This window comes from Chanodichthys erythropterus, chromosome 1 (genome assembly GCF_024489055.1).
Source record: "Chanodichthys erythropterus isolate Z2021 chromosome 1, ASM2448905v1, whole genome shotgun sequence".
In the NCBI taxonomy this organism is placed as follows: domain Eukaryota; kingdom Metazoa; phylum Chordata; class Actinopteri; order Cypriniformes; family Xenocyprididae; genus Chanodichthys; species Chanodichthys erythropterus.
In genome coordinates, this window is record NC_090221.1 from 9,635,549 (window position 1) to 9,650,189 (window position 14,641).

Below are 14,641 nucleotides of genomic sequence, written 5' to 3' on the forward strand. Positions count from 1 at the left end.
TGTCATTACTATAGTGATGCATGAAGTGATACCCCTCAGAAGTCACTTTCAAACTTATACATGGCTAATGCACATTAAAAACTGCATGGGGAAATTATGCATCAAGGTTGATTCAACTCATTTACTATGGTTGGGCACAGCTTGACAAAACAACTGACTAAGGAAGAATCTATGTAAAATAGTTATGTCCAACTTACTCAATTCAATCATGGACAGTGGCTCCACATGATTGAGACAAGTAAAATCCAATAGAATCAACCATGTTAAAAACTAGAATCAATTGTGTTCATTTAAAATAAATTAAATAAAAAGCAATAAATAAATAAATAAAAATAAATTGTTTTCATATACATTGATTTTTACAATTAATTCTTCTTGTTTAATTTTGTGATTTACATAACTTTTGTGATGTTCTGTGTTAGAAATCTAGATGCGATACTGGATTCATCCTTAATGTCATTGTAAAGCCTAAATTGATTATAAGTCCATTGGTGGCAAAGGTTTTACAATCAACATAGGTTTACAGTGCTTTTGAGAAATGCAACCCAGAGCACTACCACAGTGATTACTTTCTTATTAAAGTAATTTGTAAGTTTGTTAGCAGGTCCTCAACCCAAGCACAAGTGCAACAATTCACCACAATGGTAACCCTAAAACTATTAATTAACAGAAACTTTTAAATACCAACATAATAGAACAGTAAACATTAAAAAGTCTTTCTCATCTTCCTAAAAACTGCTTAAAATAACACTTTATTTCAACATTTACACTCCTAGTTCAGCCCCTTTGCAAAGCATGATGGGAAGTGAAAATTCTGTTTGATTGAGTCCTGGTTGGGTTTACTTGATTGAAACATGTTATTTCAATATGAAAACATCAAGTTAAGTCAAAGAGTAGTCATTTCAAGTCAATTTAACATGAATCAATCACATTTAAACCAGAAACCTGATACAATGGTGCTGAATCAAAATAAATAGTTTAAATAAAGTGAACATCATCAAAAATCATTTTTTTTGAGTGTATAAACACAGCAACTCCATATGACACAAATAAAGCTGGGCACTCAACTCACTATTGATTTCAACAGAGTTTGGCAATAGCATGTTGCTAAGCTTACATTGTTAGTTGCTAAGCTAAAACTATAATAGGATAAAAATGGGTGACACTTTATTTTACAGTGACATCGTTACATAGGTTACATGTAGTTACTATAGTAATAACTATGCATAATTGCATGCAACTAACCCTAAACCAAACCAAACCCTAATCATAACCCTATAGTAAGTAAGTACATGTAGTTACTTAATATTACTCAGTACTTAAATGTATAATTACAGTGTAACAAAGACACCTTAAAATAAAGTGTAACCTAAAAATGCTTACAAAAACAATTTCACACATGCAATGCAGTCTTAGAATTTGGCCAAACTAGAACAGCATAATTAAGATGCCTAAGATGTCTAACCTTAAAATACTGCCTATGTAGGCCGCTCACTAGGTTTTGGAACAGAGCATGACTAGCGCAAAATGAATATTAGACCCTGAGAGACGGATCACTCACCCTAGTCTCCCATCCATGGCAGCGGCACCTCCTGGGATGATCTTTGTGATGAAGATTCCTGGATCATCAGGAATATGTGGATTATCCACACCTCCAGCAATGCTGAACCCAAGGCCAGAGTTGCCCTATCAGTGACATACATGAGAAGAATATTATAGATGAAGAAAAGCAGATGTTTCACAAAGATTTGCGAATCTGCTTTTCGAAAGACACCTGGCTCTCAATACTTTGTAAACACCAGCAAGGCATGGACAGTTTTATGAAATGTTTGGTGTGCTTTTCAAGAATCCAAAAATATTATCCGCTTCTGCCTATTTCCTCCCTCCATACTTCATCACCTCTTGTTTTCATTCCAATGCCAAAAAGCTGAAACAGGCTGGTCTGTCTGACAGTCACATCTCAAAAGACAGGCCCTAAAGCAGACAGCTGAGAAAAGACTTCACTTTATTATTTTCTATAATTAATGAGCGACGGTCGCAGCAAACTAGTACAGAGTGGAGCTAAGACATCCCAGTGAGCCTTCCATGCTCCAGAGCCGCTGTAAGAGCTCCCACTAAAGAAGCTACACACCCACGGACCTTTTAACGTGTGAGATCTCAACATAGTTTATTTAGGCCTCAGGGTGCAGAAATGGCACTTAGAGAACAGCCCAGCGATTATGCTGAAAGCTCAGAGATGCACCCAAATCCAACATCCACTGCTGTTTAATGAATGGCCTTCGCAGACAGAATTAGATTAATTTGCATTGAACAAACTTCAAGTATGAAAAGACTTTGCAATGTTAAAACCATGATCATTCTTCTCAAGGACATTTTTTTTCTTTGTAGATAAGAACAGCACCTGTGCTTTAACAAATTGCATGGTATTTTTACAAGTGGTACATTTTCATACCAATACTTTTAATTCAACTGTCATTTAAACCTACTGATTTAATAGTAATCTACAAAGAATTCAATATATCTATAAATTTATCAGAATTTATCATTTATATTATGTGTTTCTAAAGGTTTGACAACTGTTCTACACTCAGTACTGACAGACACTCATTTCAGCATCATATCTCCAGTGATCACACCTTTCAATTACATGTTGGATGTATGTATTAAGGATTTCATGTCAGTTTGGTTAGGTATTTCTTAATGTGTCGAGTCTTCATTACAATTCTGTAACATTTTCATTCAGCAGCACCTCACTAAACATGTAACGTGTAATGTTTGTTAACGAATTAGCTGGTTTTTAGATTAACAATATTGCAAGATGACGATTTTGCCTATTAAATCAAATTATTTTTATTGCCATTTACAACCCTAATGATTTGTGATCAGTTTTGAAAATATAGCTGTAAATTACATTGCCTAAAGCTCAACATGTACTGCCATCTAGTGTCCAGGTCCTCATAGGTAGCATTGGCAAGTTTTGGCAAGTTATACAAGACACCCTAAAATAACAGACATATAAAATAGATGAATCATATTTACCCTCTCCAGAATGATTTCTTCATATTTATACATGCCATCACTCCCATTCACCTGTAATAGACAGAAGAAAAATTGTGTAAAACAGACTCATAAACTGAATCATTAGGAATGATGTAATGTCAACAAATTATACACAAGAGGGTCACAACTATCATTAATTATGTAAAGCAGAATCGCAATAAACTCAGCACAATAAAAATAAGAGGTATGAATCACGTACAAGGCATAGGGCTGATAAACACAGTCAAAGACTACTCATTATAACGGTTAAATAATAATTGCACTCGGCATTAAAGCCACATCTGCTGTGGTTTAATCTCTGCATATTTTTATTGTTATTATCTCATGTACAACAGGAAAGGTTTGGCCGGGCTGAGGGGGATAATTCCACGTGGCAGGCAGTCAGGCAGGCAGGCGCTACTGGAGGTGCTGAGAGCATGAAGCAGATACTTACATAAGGGCCTGCATCCAGTGAGTCTGCGTTCACAATGATGGGGGGAGGGTTTGCCTGTGAGATGAAGAGATGCACATTACCTCAGTGTGTGAGGCTGGCGGCTCACACATATGCACGCACACACACACACACACGCAGACATGAGGAGACAATAAATGCATGCCATGGGAACAGTGGGTCTCAACAGAGCACGGTACATCATCGCCATGATGTGACGCTTCAGGGGGAAGAGTGAGGACAGGACTGGAGGTGTGAAGATTACAGACGGCCTGTGGTCTGCCGCTGAAAGAGAACTGCAGTCGAGCCGAGGAGAGACAGTACTATGTGTGTTATTCCCCTCCGGCTAGTTTCATTTTTCATGTTTAAGCAATATCACATGAATATCAGCATGGATACGATTACACTACCGCTCAAAAGTTTGGTGTCAGTCAGATTTTTTTTTTTTTTAAGAAATCGACACAATGTTACAAAAGATTTCTATTTCAAACAAGTGCTGTTCTTTTGAACATTTTATTCATCAAAGAATTCTGGTTTATCAGTTTTCACAGCATCTTTAAACTGTTTTCAACATTGATAATAATAAGAAATGTTTCTTGAACATTTTAAAACATATTGAAATATTATTTCACAATATTACTTTTTTTTATGTATTTGTTTTAATCAGCCTACACGAGCATATAAAACTCAAAAAAATCTTACCAACCCTAAACCTTTGAATGGTAGTGTACATTTAGTCTTACAATTTAGATAATAATTTGGCTATTCTTATGTTTATTTTTGGTTAAAAATAGTTTCAAAATGAATGCTAAGTGGGATCATGTCCTTCCAAACCTCTTTTTTTCTTTAGAGTAACACAAAAGGAGAAATACATAGGGCTGTCAAGCTCTAAAAAGGTCAAAAGCACCATAAGAGTACTCCATATGACTTAAAAAGTGCACTCTAAAAAGCATATCAGGGGACCTATTACCACAACTTAAATGCATGGTTGCAAGTTAAAAATTCAAATTTATTATTTAAATTAAACTTTTTAAGATGCAAACATTATTTTGTTGAGTTCTGTTGATATAATAATGTTGATCATTACATTACCTTTGAATGTAGTTTTTCATTGCATGAAACTAAAACTCAAATTTCTTTGTAGTAGTAACTTAATGAAACACTCTTGATAACTTTGAAAATTAGACAGTGGATTTCTAGTTCCCAGCATGTTTTGCATAGGACTGGATAAGGAGAATAAATGTTGAAATTAAGTGTTTTGTTTGTTTATTTGTTTAGTGAAAGTAAAGACTGGTTAGTATTTAAATGCTGTCATGTTTGACATTCAAATGAGTTTCTATAATGTTGAAGTTTTTGTGGTTACCATTGTCTGTTTTTTGAGAGAGAAAAAAATTAAGTGCTTCATGCTTTTGGGGGTTTGACAGTCACTGTTTATATTCATATACAAGAGCAGCTTAAACATTCTGTAGAATATTCTCATTTTGTGTTGCACAAAAGAAAGAAAATAATACAAGTGTCAAATGACATGGGGGAAGTGACTCTTTTTTGTAAACTATTCGTTTAATGTATAACAAAGAGGTGGGAATGTGCAAATCCATGTCATCCTGTAATTTAAGGTAGTATCCATAGAATAGTCCATGCTCTTAACAAAACATATGGATGAACTGAGGCAGTGAACCAACTGACATTCATGGCTTTTCACATGCAAACCTTGTTGTGTTTGTGAGTATTGATCTGATTGATCTGTGGTGAGGTGATGCTGACAGGGCCGCCGGCTGACCAGTAGAGGAGATGGTCACTAGCTCTCCTTCCCTGGAGTGAAGCACTAGATCACTACATTTGATACTAAATCCCATAGAACTCTTGTAATCAAGCCACACACATTGCCAACTAATCAGTTTATCTTGTTTTCCAGTAAAATGAGACAAACTTACAAACAAGAAACAAATCTGTGCAAGATAATGTAACTTGAAGTTTGTTTTTGTGGGTTTTTTTTTTACCCAATCGGCACATTATTATTATTATTATTTTCATGTTTCTATCATAAATAAACTTAATTTGAGATGTTCTTTTCAGTGTTGTTACTGTTAACTAAAACTCAAACAAAAACTATTAGAAATTGTGGTAACACTTTATGTATAATACATTATAAAGGTATTCATAATGCACGTTAAATCTTTTCATAAATAACTGTAACCAAAGTTAAAATGCATTATAACATTCACAGATTCCTTGTTACATCTGAATTGGTTGTTTGTCGTGTTTTAATGCATTAGACTTTTTAAAGGTGTATTATAATGTATTATAACTGTGGTTACAATTATTCATGAGACAATACAATGCATTATAAGGTGCATTAAAAGGCATAATTAATGCACTACAAATACTTTTATTATGCATTATATGCAAAGGCTTTAAGTAAAGTATTATAATAAAATAATAATAAAAATATAAATATTAGATGAAAAACTTAAATTTAAAAAAATTAGAAATGTTGTCTTGTCATCTAACTTAAATAACTAAGTTGAAGTACTACAATTACTAAAACTGAAATATTAAACATAAAAAATAATAATAAAATTGTGCACACAAAATTATTAAAACAAATTAAAATTGAAAATATAAAAATAAAAGCTAATTCAAAATATTGTTAAATACTATAATAGTATATAAACAATACTAAAATAAGATCGCATTGTTTTAATTTTTTTAATTTCAATTTAGTTTGCTTTAAGGATATTTTGATATTTTTACTGGAAAACTACAAGACAAAAAGATTTTGCAGTACATATGCATGCAATTTACCTCTCTTAGTAGCCTTGGCATAACTTGTAACATATTTTTAAGATCACTTTGACTGCTAAATTTACATTGTTTGCATGGGTAGGACTACTGCAGACATATAACATAACATTCAGCTACGTATATATCGCACAGATATTCACCCCCTCACATTCCCTTTGGTTGTCACAGCAGCTGTGGCTGATTGCGTTTCGGATGCAGACCCTGAATAATTTCTGAATCAGTAAAGACCTGAAAAGACCATTTGAGTTACAAGAACATATTCTAAAAGCGCTTCCTACGTCACCACCTCTATTTTAACCTGACACTTCCATCCTCGTGACAGGTCCTCACAGGTACAGGCGGCACTCAGGTACAGCTATCTCTCCAGTGTGAGAGGTTAGTGCAGCATAAGCTCCATCTAGATCTCTGCAGACTGAGTAAAGACCTGCTCTTAAAATTTACTCTATAGATGAGTCTGCATTGGTGAGCATATGCAATATTACAAGACTTTTGCATCGCTTGTTTGTGTGCACAAGCACCAGATGCCATTTTGTGTAAAAAGTATTGGAAATCTGAATGTGAGTAATCTCATTATAATTTACATATTGAGAGCAGTAAATGCTGACTGATCCTAGTTGCATCCCAAATGATTACTATACACTACACTATGTACTATACAGTGTGTACTTACTGTACACGAAACACTATGTACTCTGTCAGAGTGAATGGATTTTAGAAGGGTAGTGTCATCTTAAACAGAACAGTTAATGTTTTATCTATTTGAAGAAAACAACGTTTCAAACACACTGACTTGTTGCTTTACCATGTAGACAAAACAACTGAAAAATTCTTTAAAATGTATGCTCCGGTGTTCCACAGAAGACAAAGTCATACAGGTTTGGAATGTAAATGACATAATTTTCATGAGTGAAGTATTTTTCAACTGATCGATTTAGTCTTGTGAGGTAACACACTACCATTCAAAAGTCTGTTTTTTTTTTGTAAGATTTTTTAATGTTTATGAAAGCCTCTTACAGTATGTTCATCAAGACAGCATTGCAGTATACAGTACAGTATACACAGTGAATACAGTAATATTGTGAATTATTACTATTTAAAATATCTATTCAAAGTTGTATAAATATCTATTTTATTATATTTTAAAATGTAATTTATTCTTGTGATATCAAAGCTGAATTTTACTCCAGTCTTCAGTGTCAACCCAGCCTGATCTGATTTGACTTTTTTTTGACGATTTGACTTCGCCCGGCAACTCTATCTGGAAACCCGTACATTCATTTCTACTGCTTCTGTTAAACTTTTGCGGGAACCAATCACAGACTGCCTTATCCACCTTGCTCGCTATTGGTGGGTATAACACGATGACGATAGAGAAGCGACAGCAAGCACGACTGCCAATCCAATTCCTTTTAACCTCTCGACGATGCTGAATGACTTCTTTAGTTTAGCAAACAAATCGCTCGAGTGGGTGTAAATACCACTCACTTTCATGTTTTTTTTTTGTTTTTGTTTTTTTGTAGCATTGAACCGCTGATCAATGCTACAAAAGATTACAAACTAAACCTGTCTGGAGTTTTCGCGTCATTCTGCAAAGTACGTCACCCGAATCTGATTGGTTGAAGGACTATCCAATTGCATGAATAATGCTCGTTGATTACGCCTCTTTTGCAGTAGAAAATACATACAGACTCCCCAGACCAATGTTCAATTTTAAATTGAGCTTGGTCTGGTGATAGCCAGACAAATTGTGCTGCTTAATATGTTTGTGGAAACCATGATTCAGGATTCTTCAATCTATAAAAAAAAGTTCAAGAATATCATTTATTTGAAATATAATTACTTTATAACATTTTTAAATGTCACTTTTGACCAATATAATGCATCCTTGTTCATTAAAAGCATTTATTTTTTTAAAAATGGTAGTCATCAACAGTTATCATCAACTCAGTTAAAGTCTACCTCACACCACACTCTATAAAAGCCCATGTTTCACACTATTTGTTATTGCTAATTGAATTTACACAGTTTCAAAAACAGGATTAAAAACATGTTAGAGCCCTTTGACAAAAAAAGACACATCTGTGAAAACCTGTGTGCAATTCAGCCTGTATATGAATTGTAATCGGAAACATAACCCGAAAGCAATTACAATAATAAAAGGAACTAACTCACTTTATCTTCCGCATTGTGTTTTCAGTCAAACGTCATTTTGATTGTTTATGAAAAGGCCTCTGACAAGTACAACGTCCCTTTGTATACTTGCAAAAATGCATTACATAAGGCAAAATGTCTGAATAATGTATCTGTACACCATGTAAGAACATCTTGGACAATGAATTTATACTCATGCATAGCTGCAAATTGGCACGTTTGAGCACAGAGTTGCCAAAGACAAGGCCGAAGCGTATTATAAAATCAGTGCCGCCTTCTTCTCTCATCCACTGAGACATTCCAGCACAGAGAATGTGATGCAAGGAAACAGGTGAATGTACAGCCTGCCATACAGTGCCATTAACTCTCCAGATGCTAATTAAGCATGAAATGTGTTGCAGTAATAACACAACAGACCTCCTACGCTATCTGGCCCTTAAACCCATCAGCAAAAGCCATCGTCGTGGTCTAGGCTAGGGGATATGGGCAGTAATCTCTGTGTTTCTATCATAAAACATAAGCAAATGAGATAAAGGAGGATAATAATCTCAGATGCAGTAATCCAGAATGCCGCTGCTGTCTTTGGAGGAGCCGGTGGATGAATGTGCAGCGGTATCACTGAGCTACGAGACAGCGATATGTGACCTGAAGTGTCCATGTCCTGAAGAGAGGCTTATACCATCACTGCTCATAACTCTCTATCCCAGATTAAAAAGCAGAGGGATGACGGAGAGGTGAGGTGGTGGAGTCATATAGGGGCGTTACCAGCCCTGGGCTCTCTGGGATAAAGTTATACAGAATTTTGTTTTCTAGCCTCTAATCCTTTTTTCACCCTACACAACTGCTGCTGCCCATTGTTATGCAGTGAGATGTGTTTAATTGTTATGAAGTGAGATATTCAAAACAACATGCAGATTGCACTGTATATACAAAGGTTTTTCATGTTTAAAAAAAGCACAACTATGAGAAGCATGATGGAGCAGCGGTAGTGACAGTCTCTTAATGCTCTGAGCAGACCGGGTCTGAAGGTTCAGCTGAGCCAGCCAAATCGCTGTGACAGGGGCAGGTGAGCAAGTGGTGCCACAGCTGGCGGAGGCTAGCCACAGCTAATCATACAGCTTACATTCACCTCAAAGTTCAAAAAGAAACTTCTGTCATCATTTACTCACACTCTCAGAAGAAACGGTTCTATATAGAACCTTACAGGGTTCTGTCAGGCGCTTCATATATAGAACATTTTATGGGTTCCATTATGGGATCATTTTATGGATTTAGGCTCCGTTTACACTAGTGCATTTTCGTTTTAAAACGATCTCCGTCTACACTTCATGACACATCACATGACTTTTCATGCACACTGGCAGTTGCTTCTTGCGCATGTAGGCAGCTGCAGTATTAAAAAAAATTCAAAGTTTAACTGCACAATAGCTGCTTAAAATGACAATAAAGCCAGCAAAGATTACAGTTCAGTCTGTTATTGTTCACACGGTTGTCAAGAATACGTGCAGCCATGCCATCTTTTTCAAGAGTCTCCGTTTGGTCCATTTACACTAAAATGCAACGCTGGCGTTTTCAAACTAAAACGGACTCTGCAATGTTTTCGAAAGTCTCTTGTTTTCGGGGGTTGAAAACACTGGAGTAGTGTAACCGTAGCAAAACTTGTGCGTTTTAAAACGAAAATGCACTAGTGTAAATGAGGCCTTAGTTTTTAATGAATTAATTGTTTTAATTAATATTAATTTTATGAATTAAACATCTCAAAAACATACTTTATTACTTGAAAAAATGATTCCACTGGACAAGAAGCCTGACTGATTCCAGATGTTTGCAAGACCTCTAAACGCTTGTGCAGTCACATAAGACTGGCCCGAGAGAGGTGAGAATAGAGAGACAGTAGGAAGAAAGAGTGACAAACAGCACAAGGCTGGAGGGTGTCCAGATGTGGCAGAAGGGAAAGTATAAAGGGTACGAGAGGGATTAGACAAATCTGGATTAAATTACAATAAATCCCTTAATTTCCTTTTAATTCAATGTCTAATCATTAAAGGCTGTTTTTTTTATCAGCCAGCTGTCACTGCTCCGTTATCTCCAGCTGCAACACACACGCGTAATCGAGCAAGCACATTGCATCCGAACATCCTTTCCAAGTGCTGTAAACACATTTTGACTTTCATTGTCTACTTTTTCAAACTCTGTCTTTCTTTTTCTGGCTTCTTGTCTTTCTTAAACCTCTGGTGTTGTTCTGTCATTTTAGACAGTAAAAAAATGATATGTAAAAATTTTTTTAAATCTACTTCATCTGAGATTCAGAACGGTACAAAACTCATAGTCACACCTGTGTTGTTCATGGTCAGAAATGACCAACATTGATTGGGAAATACAAAAAATATGAAAAAAGAGAGCAATTTTTAGGGGGTGCAATCTACAAATGAGTCACAATGCAAAAAAAAGCACACAGCAGTTAAGGGATGACACTCTAAAATATCAAGATTGCAAAACAGACACACTCCACCGAGTAGACACACATATATGAACTGGTGTGACTGTAACACAAAGTTTTTGCAAATGCTTGAAATAAAATCAATAATTCAGCCACAAACAAACTAACAGCAAAGAAGGGCTTACACTCTAAACATCAGGAAAACAGACACACACACACACAACACTATTATTCCCACACAAATGAACTGGTATGGTTGTAACAATATGGCAAAATTGAGCCAGAAATCTCAAATAAGAGGTTGAAATCAGATCAGACCCAAACTGATAAAGCTCTGATAAAGAATTCCTTTTCAATTTGTTACATTTTATTGAATTTTGATATTATATGTATATATGTATATCTCTTTCTCTGAGTTCAGGTTTGACTGTAGTACAATTAATGGAAAAACTGACACTTCAAATCAACATTTTAAAGAAAAAATACATAATCCTTGACAAAACGTTGTCTTTGAGAATGTCTAAATATATATTCAAATCCACAACATAATAAAAGTATGTTTTTATGTCTAAAAACAACAACAATAGAGCCCCTTTTTATAGAGCTATATAGAAATCTAATGGTTACACTAGTGTTGTACGATATACCGGTACTAGAAAGGTATTGCGATACCCTGCTTTTAAAAATGGTCTGGTTCTTTATTTTATTAGTACCGGTACTTTGAGTGCCAGCTGTATTTCCTAATGTTCAACAGCAGGGGGCAGTGTGCGTGCAGCGCGCTGCTTCTAAGGCACATTGAGTGCGTGTTTATTCCTCTCAACTGGTGACGAAACGAGAGGTATGGTTGCAAATACAGGTGCTCTTGCAGACCGTCCACAAATTGTTGAGAAAGCAGATGCACGAAGCAAAATATGACATTATTTGGCTTACATTGCCGACAGCCAAGGCAAGCCCACGGACACCACAAAGCCCGTCTGCAAAAAATGTTACAAAGTAACGCAAACGAAGGAGTCAAAAGCATCTTGCCGTCAAACATCCCAATTTGTACAAAGAATTTAAAGAGCGGCAGGTTAGTGAATGTGATACCAGCATTATTTTTATGCTCTCAAACGCCTCGTTTAACGCCTCGTGACTAAACAACGGGCGCCAATGTGAGTGTGCACACCGACGCGAAAATGCGAGGCATAAAAGCGTCATTTTTTAAAAAACGCCTCGGGTTCGTTTTTTTGTTTGACACGCCGCGTTAAAAACTGGCCGACCAATGAGATTGGTGCTTTTGTTCACGTGCCTGGAGCTGCTGAAGTTACAGTAAAACACGACTTAGTTGCGCTCAAGCACAAAACAGTCTTGCCGAGCACACAAGACGACGAAGAGAAAGTAAGTAGACGAGGAAGACTACAAACTATCTCTGCGTCTCAAACAGCTCCCTAGCTTCCTAGGTTGTGTATCAGTATACCATTTAAATGAATGTGGCCGACTCCCTGATCAGTGCCCTGACTAGTGAACTAGGGAGCTGGGCCCAGTTGCATAAACTTAGTCACTATATTAAGACTGTGTCTTAAGAACTAGTTTGACCAACTTGCAGTTAACCAAGGGGTAATCAATGTTATTTTTCCAATTCAAATTACACCAATCTACCTTTTTATGTAACAGACTTTAAAAAATTAGGACCACTCTTCAAGAAAAACATAAGTGTCTTAAATTTTAAGACTAGTCTAAGTGGTTTATGCAACCGGCCCCTGATTGAGACGCACGCTATGGGTGCTCTGCCAGTTCTTGGCCATACCAATAGATGTGTATTATATCTGTATTTTTGCTGGGGTTTTTTTTCTTTTACATTCAAGAAATATAGCTGAGAATGTCTATTTCATAAATGCTTATTTGCACTACTGTTTCTGACTACCATCTCTCATGCCATTTAATATCTGCATTTTTATCTTCTTTAAATTTACTAATATCATATGTTTATTTACTACCGTTTCTGACTACCATCTCTCATATGTATGCCATTTAATATCTGCATTTTTATCTTCTTTATCTTTATTAATATCATAAATATGTTTATTTGCACTACCGTTCAGCACAAGCTCCACATACTGTCAGGGAGTGAATTTGCACGTTCACTCTGCGCATTGCCAGTGAAAATCGTTTGGGTGTGAACACAAAAAACGTCTCGAAAAACGCTGGTGATAAACGCGTGCGATATTCATCCCGGTGTGTACAGGTCTTTAGTTTAATAAGTGATATCTGGTTGCAAAAATAAAATTAATTTAAAAATATATAAATATGTGAAGGGTATATACAGTTATTTTAAACCAATTTATGCATTAATAACATTGCTCTAATTATTTACAGTAATATAATTTTTTACAATAATCTACTGTCAAAAACACCAAAATGTATAAAAAAAAAGCATAACAGCAAATAATTTAAAATTTTATTGAGCATGAAAATAATAAACATTAAAAATTATATTAAATCTGTAACTTCATGGCAATGAAGCTCAAATCCAGAATTATCAGCCTGCACACTGTCATACGTTATTTATTTACTTTTCCTGCTGTTTTAGGGTTTTGCCATAGTATCGTTTAAGTATCGGTATCGTGATATTTAAGTTGGGTATCGTATCGAAGTTAAAATTTTGGTATCGTGACAACACTAGGTTACACCATGGCAATACAGATGTTTTTCTTTTTTTACTCCAACCAGATTATACTAATCTGCCTTAAAAAAATGGATTTTAAAGGCATTGTCTCTATTTTAACATGAAATGCAGCTTTAATACATTTTTTTTTTTTTTTAAATAGAAAAAATAGTGTTTTTTTTCAATGGGAAAAACTGATCATAAGTATTGCATAAATATTAATTGGTAACAAAATTTTCTCAAAATACAAAATAAAAATATTAATTGAACAAAAATATATTAAATAGATTTTACTGAAAACAAAAATAATTTCAGCTGTTTTGACCGCAAACAACACAAGTGTGACTCATAAATGAACAATACCAGAGGTTTAACAAATCTCTGTAACATCTACAGAACTGCTGTCAAATTGTAATATCTCCATGTATGTCCACTGATGGCTCATCTGCCAGATCTGTCTCCATCTGTTGCAACCTAGGAAAATCAATGAATAAACATGTCTCTGTATCTCAAGTCAATACTCTGGATAGGCAGCTCATTTATTGTAACTGTTGCTGTAGCTTCAGTTTGCTCATTAGAGGAGTGAATTTGCATTAGCTCTCTGCGCAATTGCCCCTGTCAGGCTTTCCTAATTGGACTTGGCCAGAGACCCTTGGGACCGCAATCCGACAAAGGCTCTCACTGAATCAAGGCAAGCACCAGGGCAAGCGCTAAATCCAAATTGTTAAATAATCAATGTGTTACTATGGCAACAGTTACTCTGGCCTCTGCATTGACTGGAAGGAGCGGGCAGAGTCCGCCCTCCCTCGTTCGTCTCTCTCAGGACATATACTGGCGACGACGCCATGACAGTGGACCGCTCTGGCCACAAAGTGCGATTAACATGCCCACCCAGGCACATTTGTTTCTGTTCTAATCACACAGCATCATACACCGTTTTGCAAGCCTCAACAATCACGCCATTCAGTGCCACACCATTCAGTTTTGGGGTGTGACCATGTTGGTATCAGTACACTCTTGACATTTTAAACCATATCAGTTTCATTTCTAAACATAACGCTCTGAATAAAGGAGAGCTCTTGTTTCTATACAGGACAAAACAATTATAGAA

General features: G+C 35.8%; 1 protein-coding gene across 5 annotated transcripts in view; it reads right to left on the reverse strand.

The window, feature by feature from the left end:
* dlg3 (discs, large homolog 3 (Drosophila)) overlaps window positions 1-14,641 on the reverse strand; it is a 113,986-nt gene that overhangs the window by 47,908 nt on the left and 51,437 nt on the right. For all 5 annotated transcript variants that reach the window (XM_067387301.1, XM_067387251.1, XM_067387243.1 and 2 more), the window contains 3 exons: window positions 3,494-3,547; window positions 3,040-3,090; window positions 1,562-1,686 (listed from right to left, as the gene is read on the reverse strand). In XM_067387301.1, coding sequence (XP_067243402.1) covers window positions 1,562-1,686; window positions 3,040-3,090; window positions 3,494-3,547 — 230 coding nt within the window. The remainder of the gene's footprint in view (window positions 1-1,561; window positions 1,687-3,039; window positions 3,091-3,493; window positions 3,548-14,641) is intronic.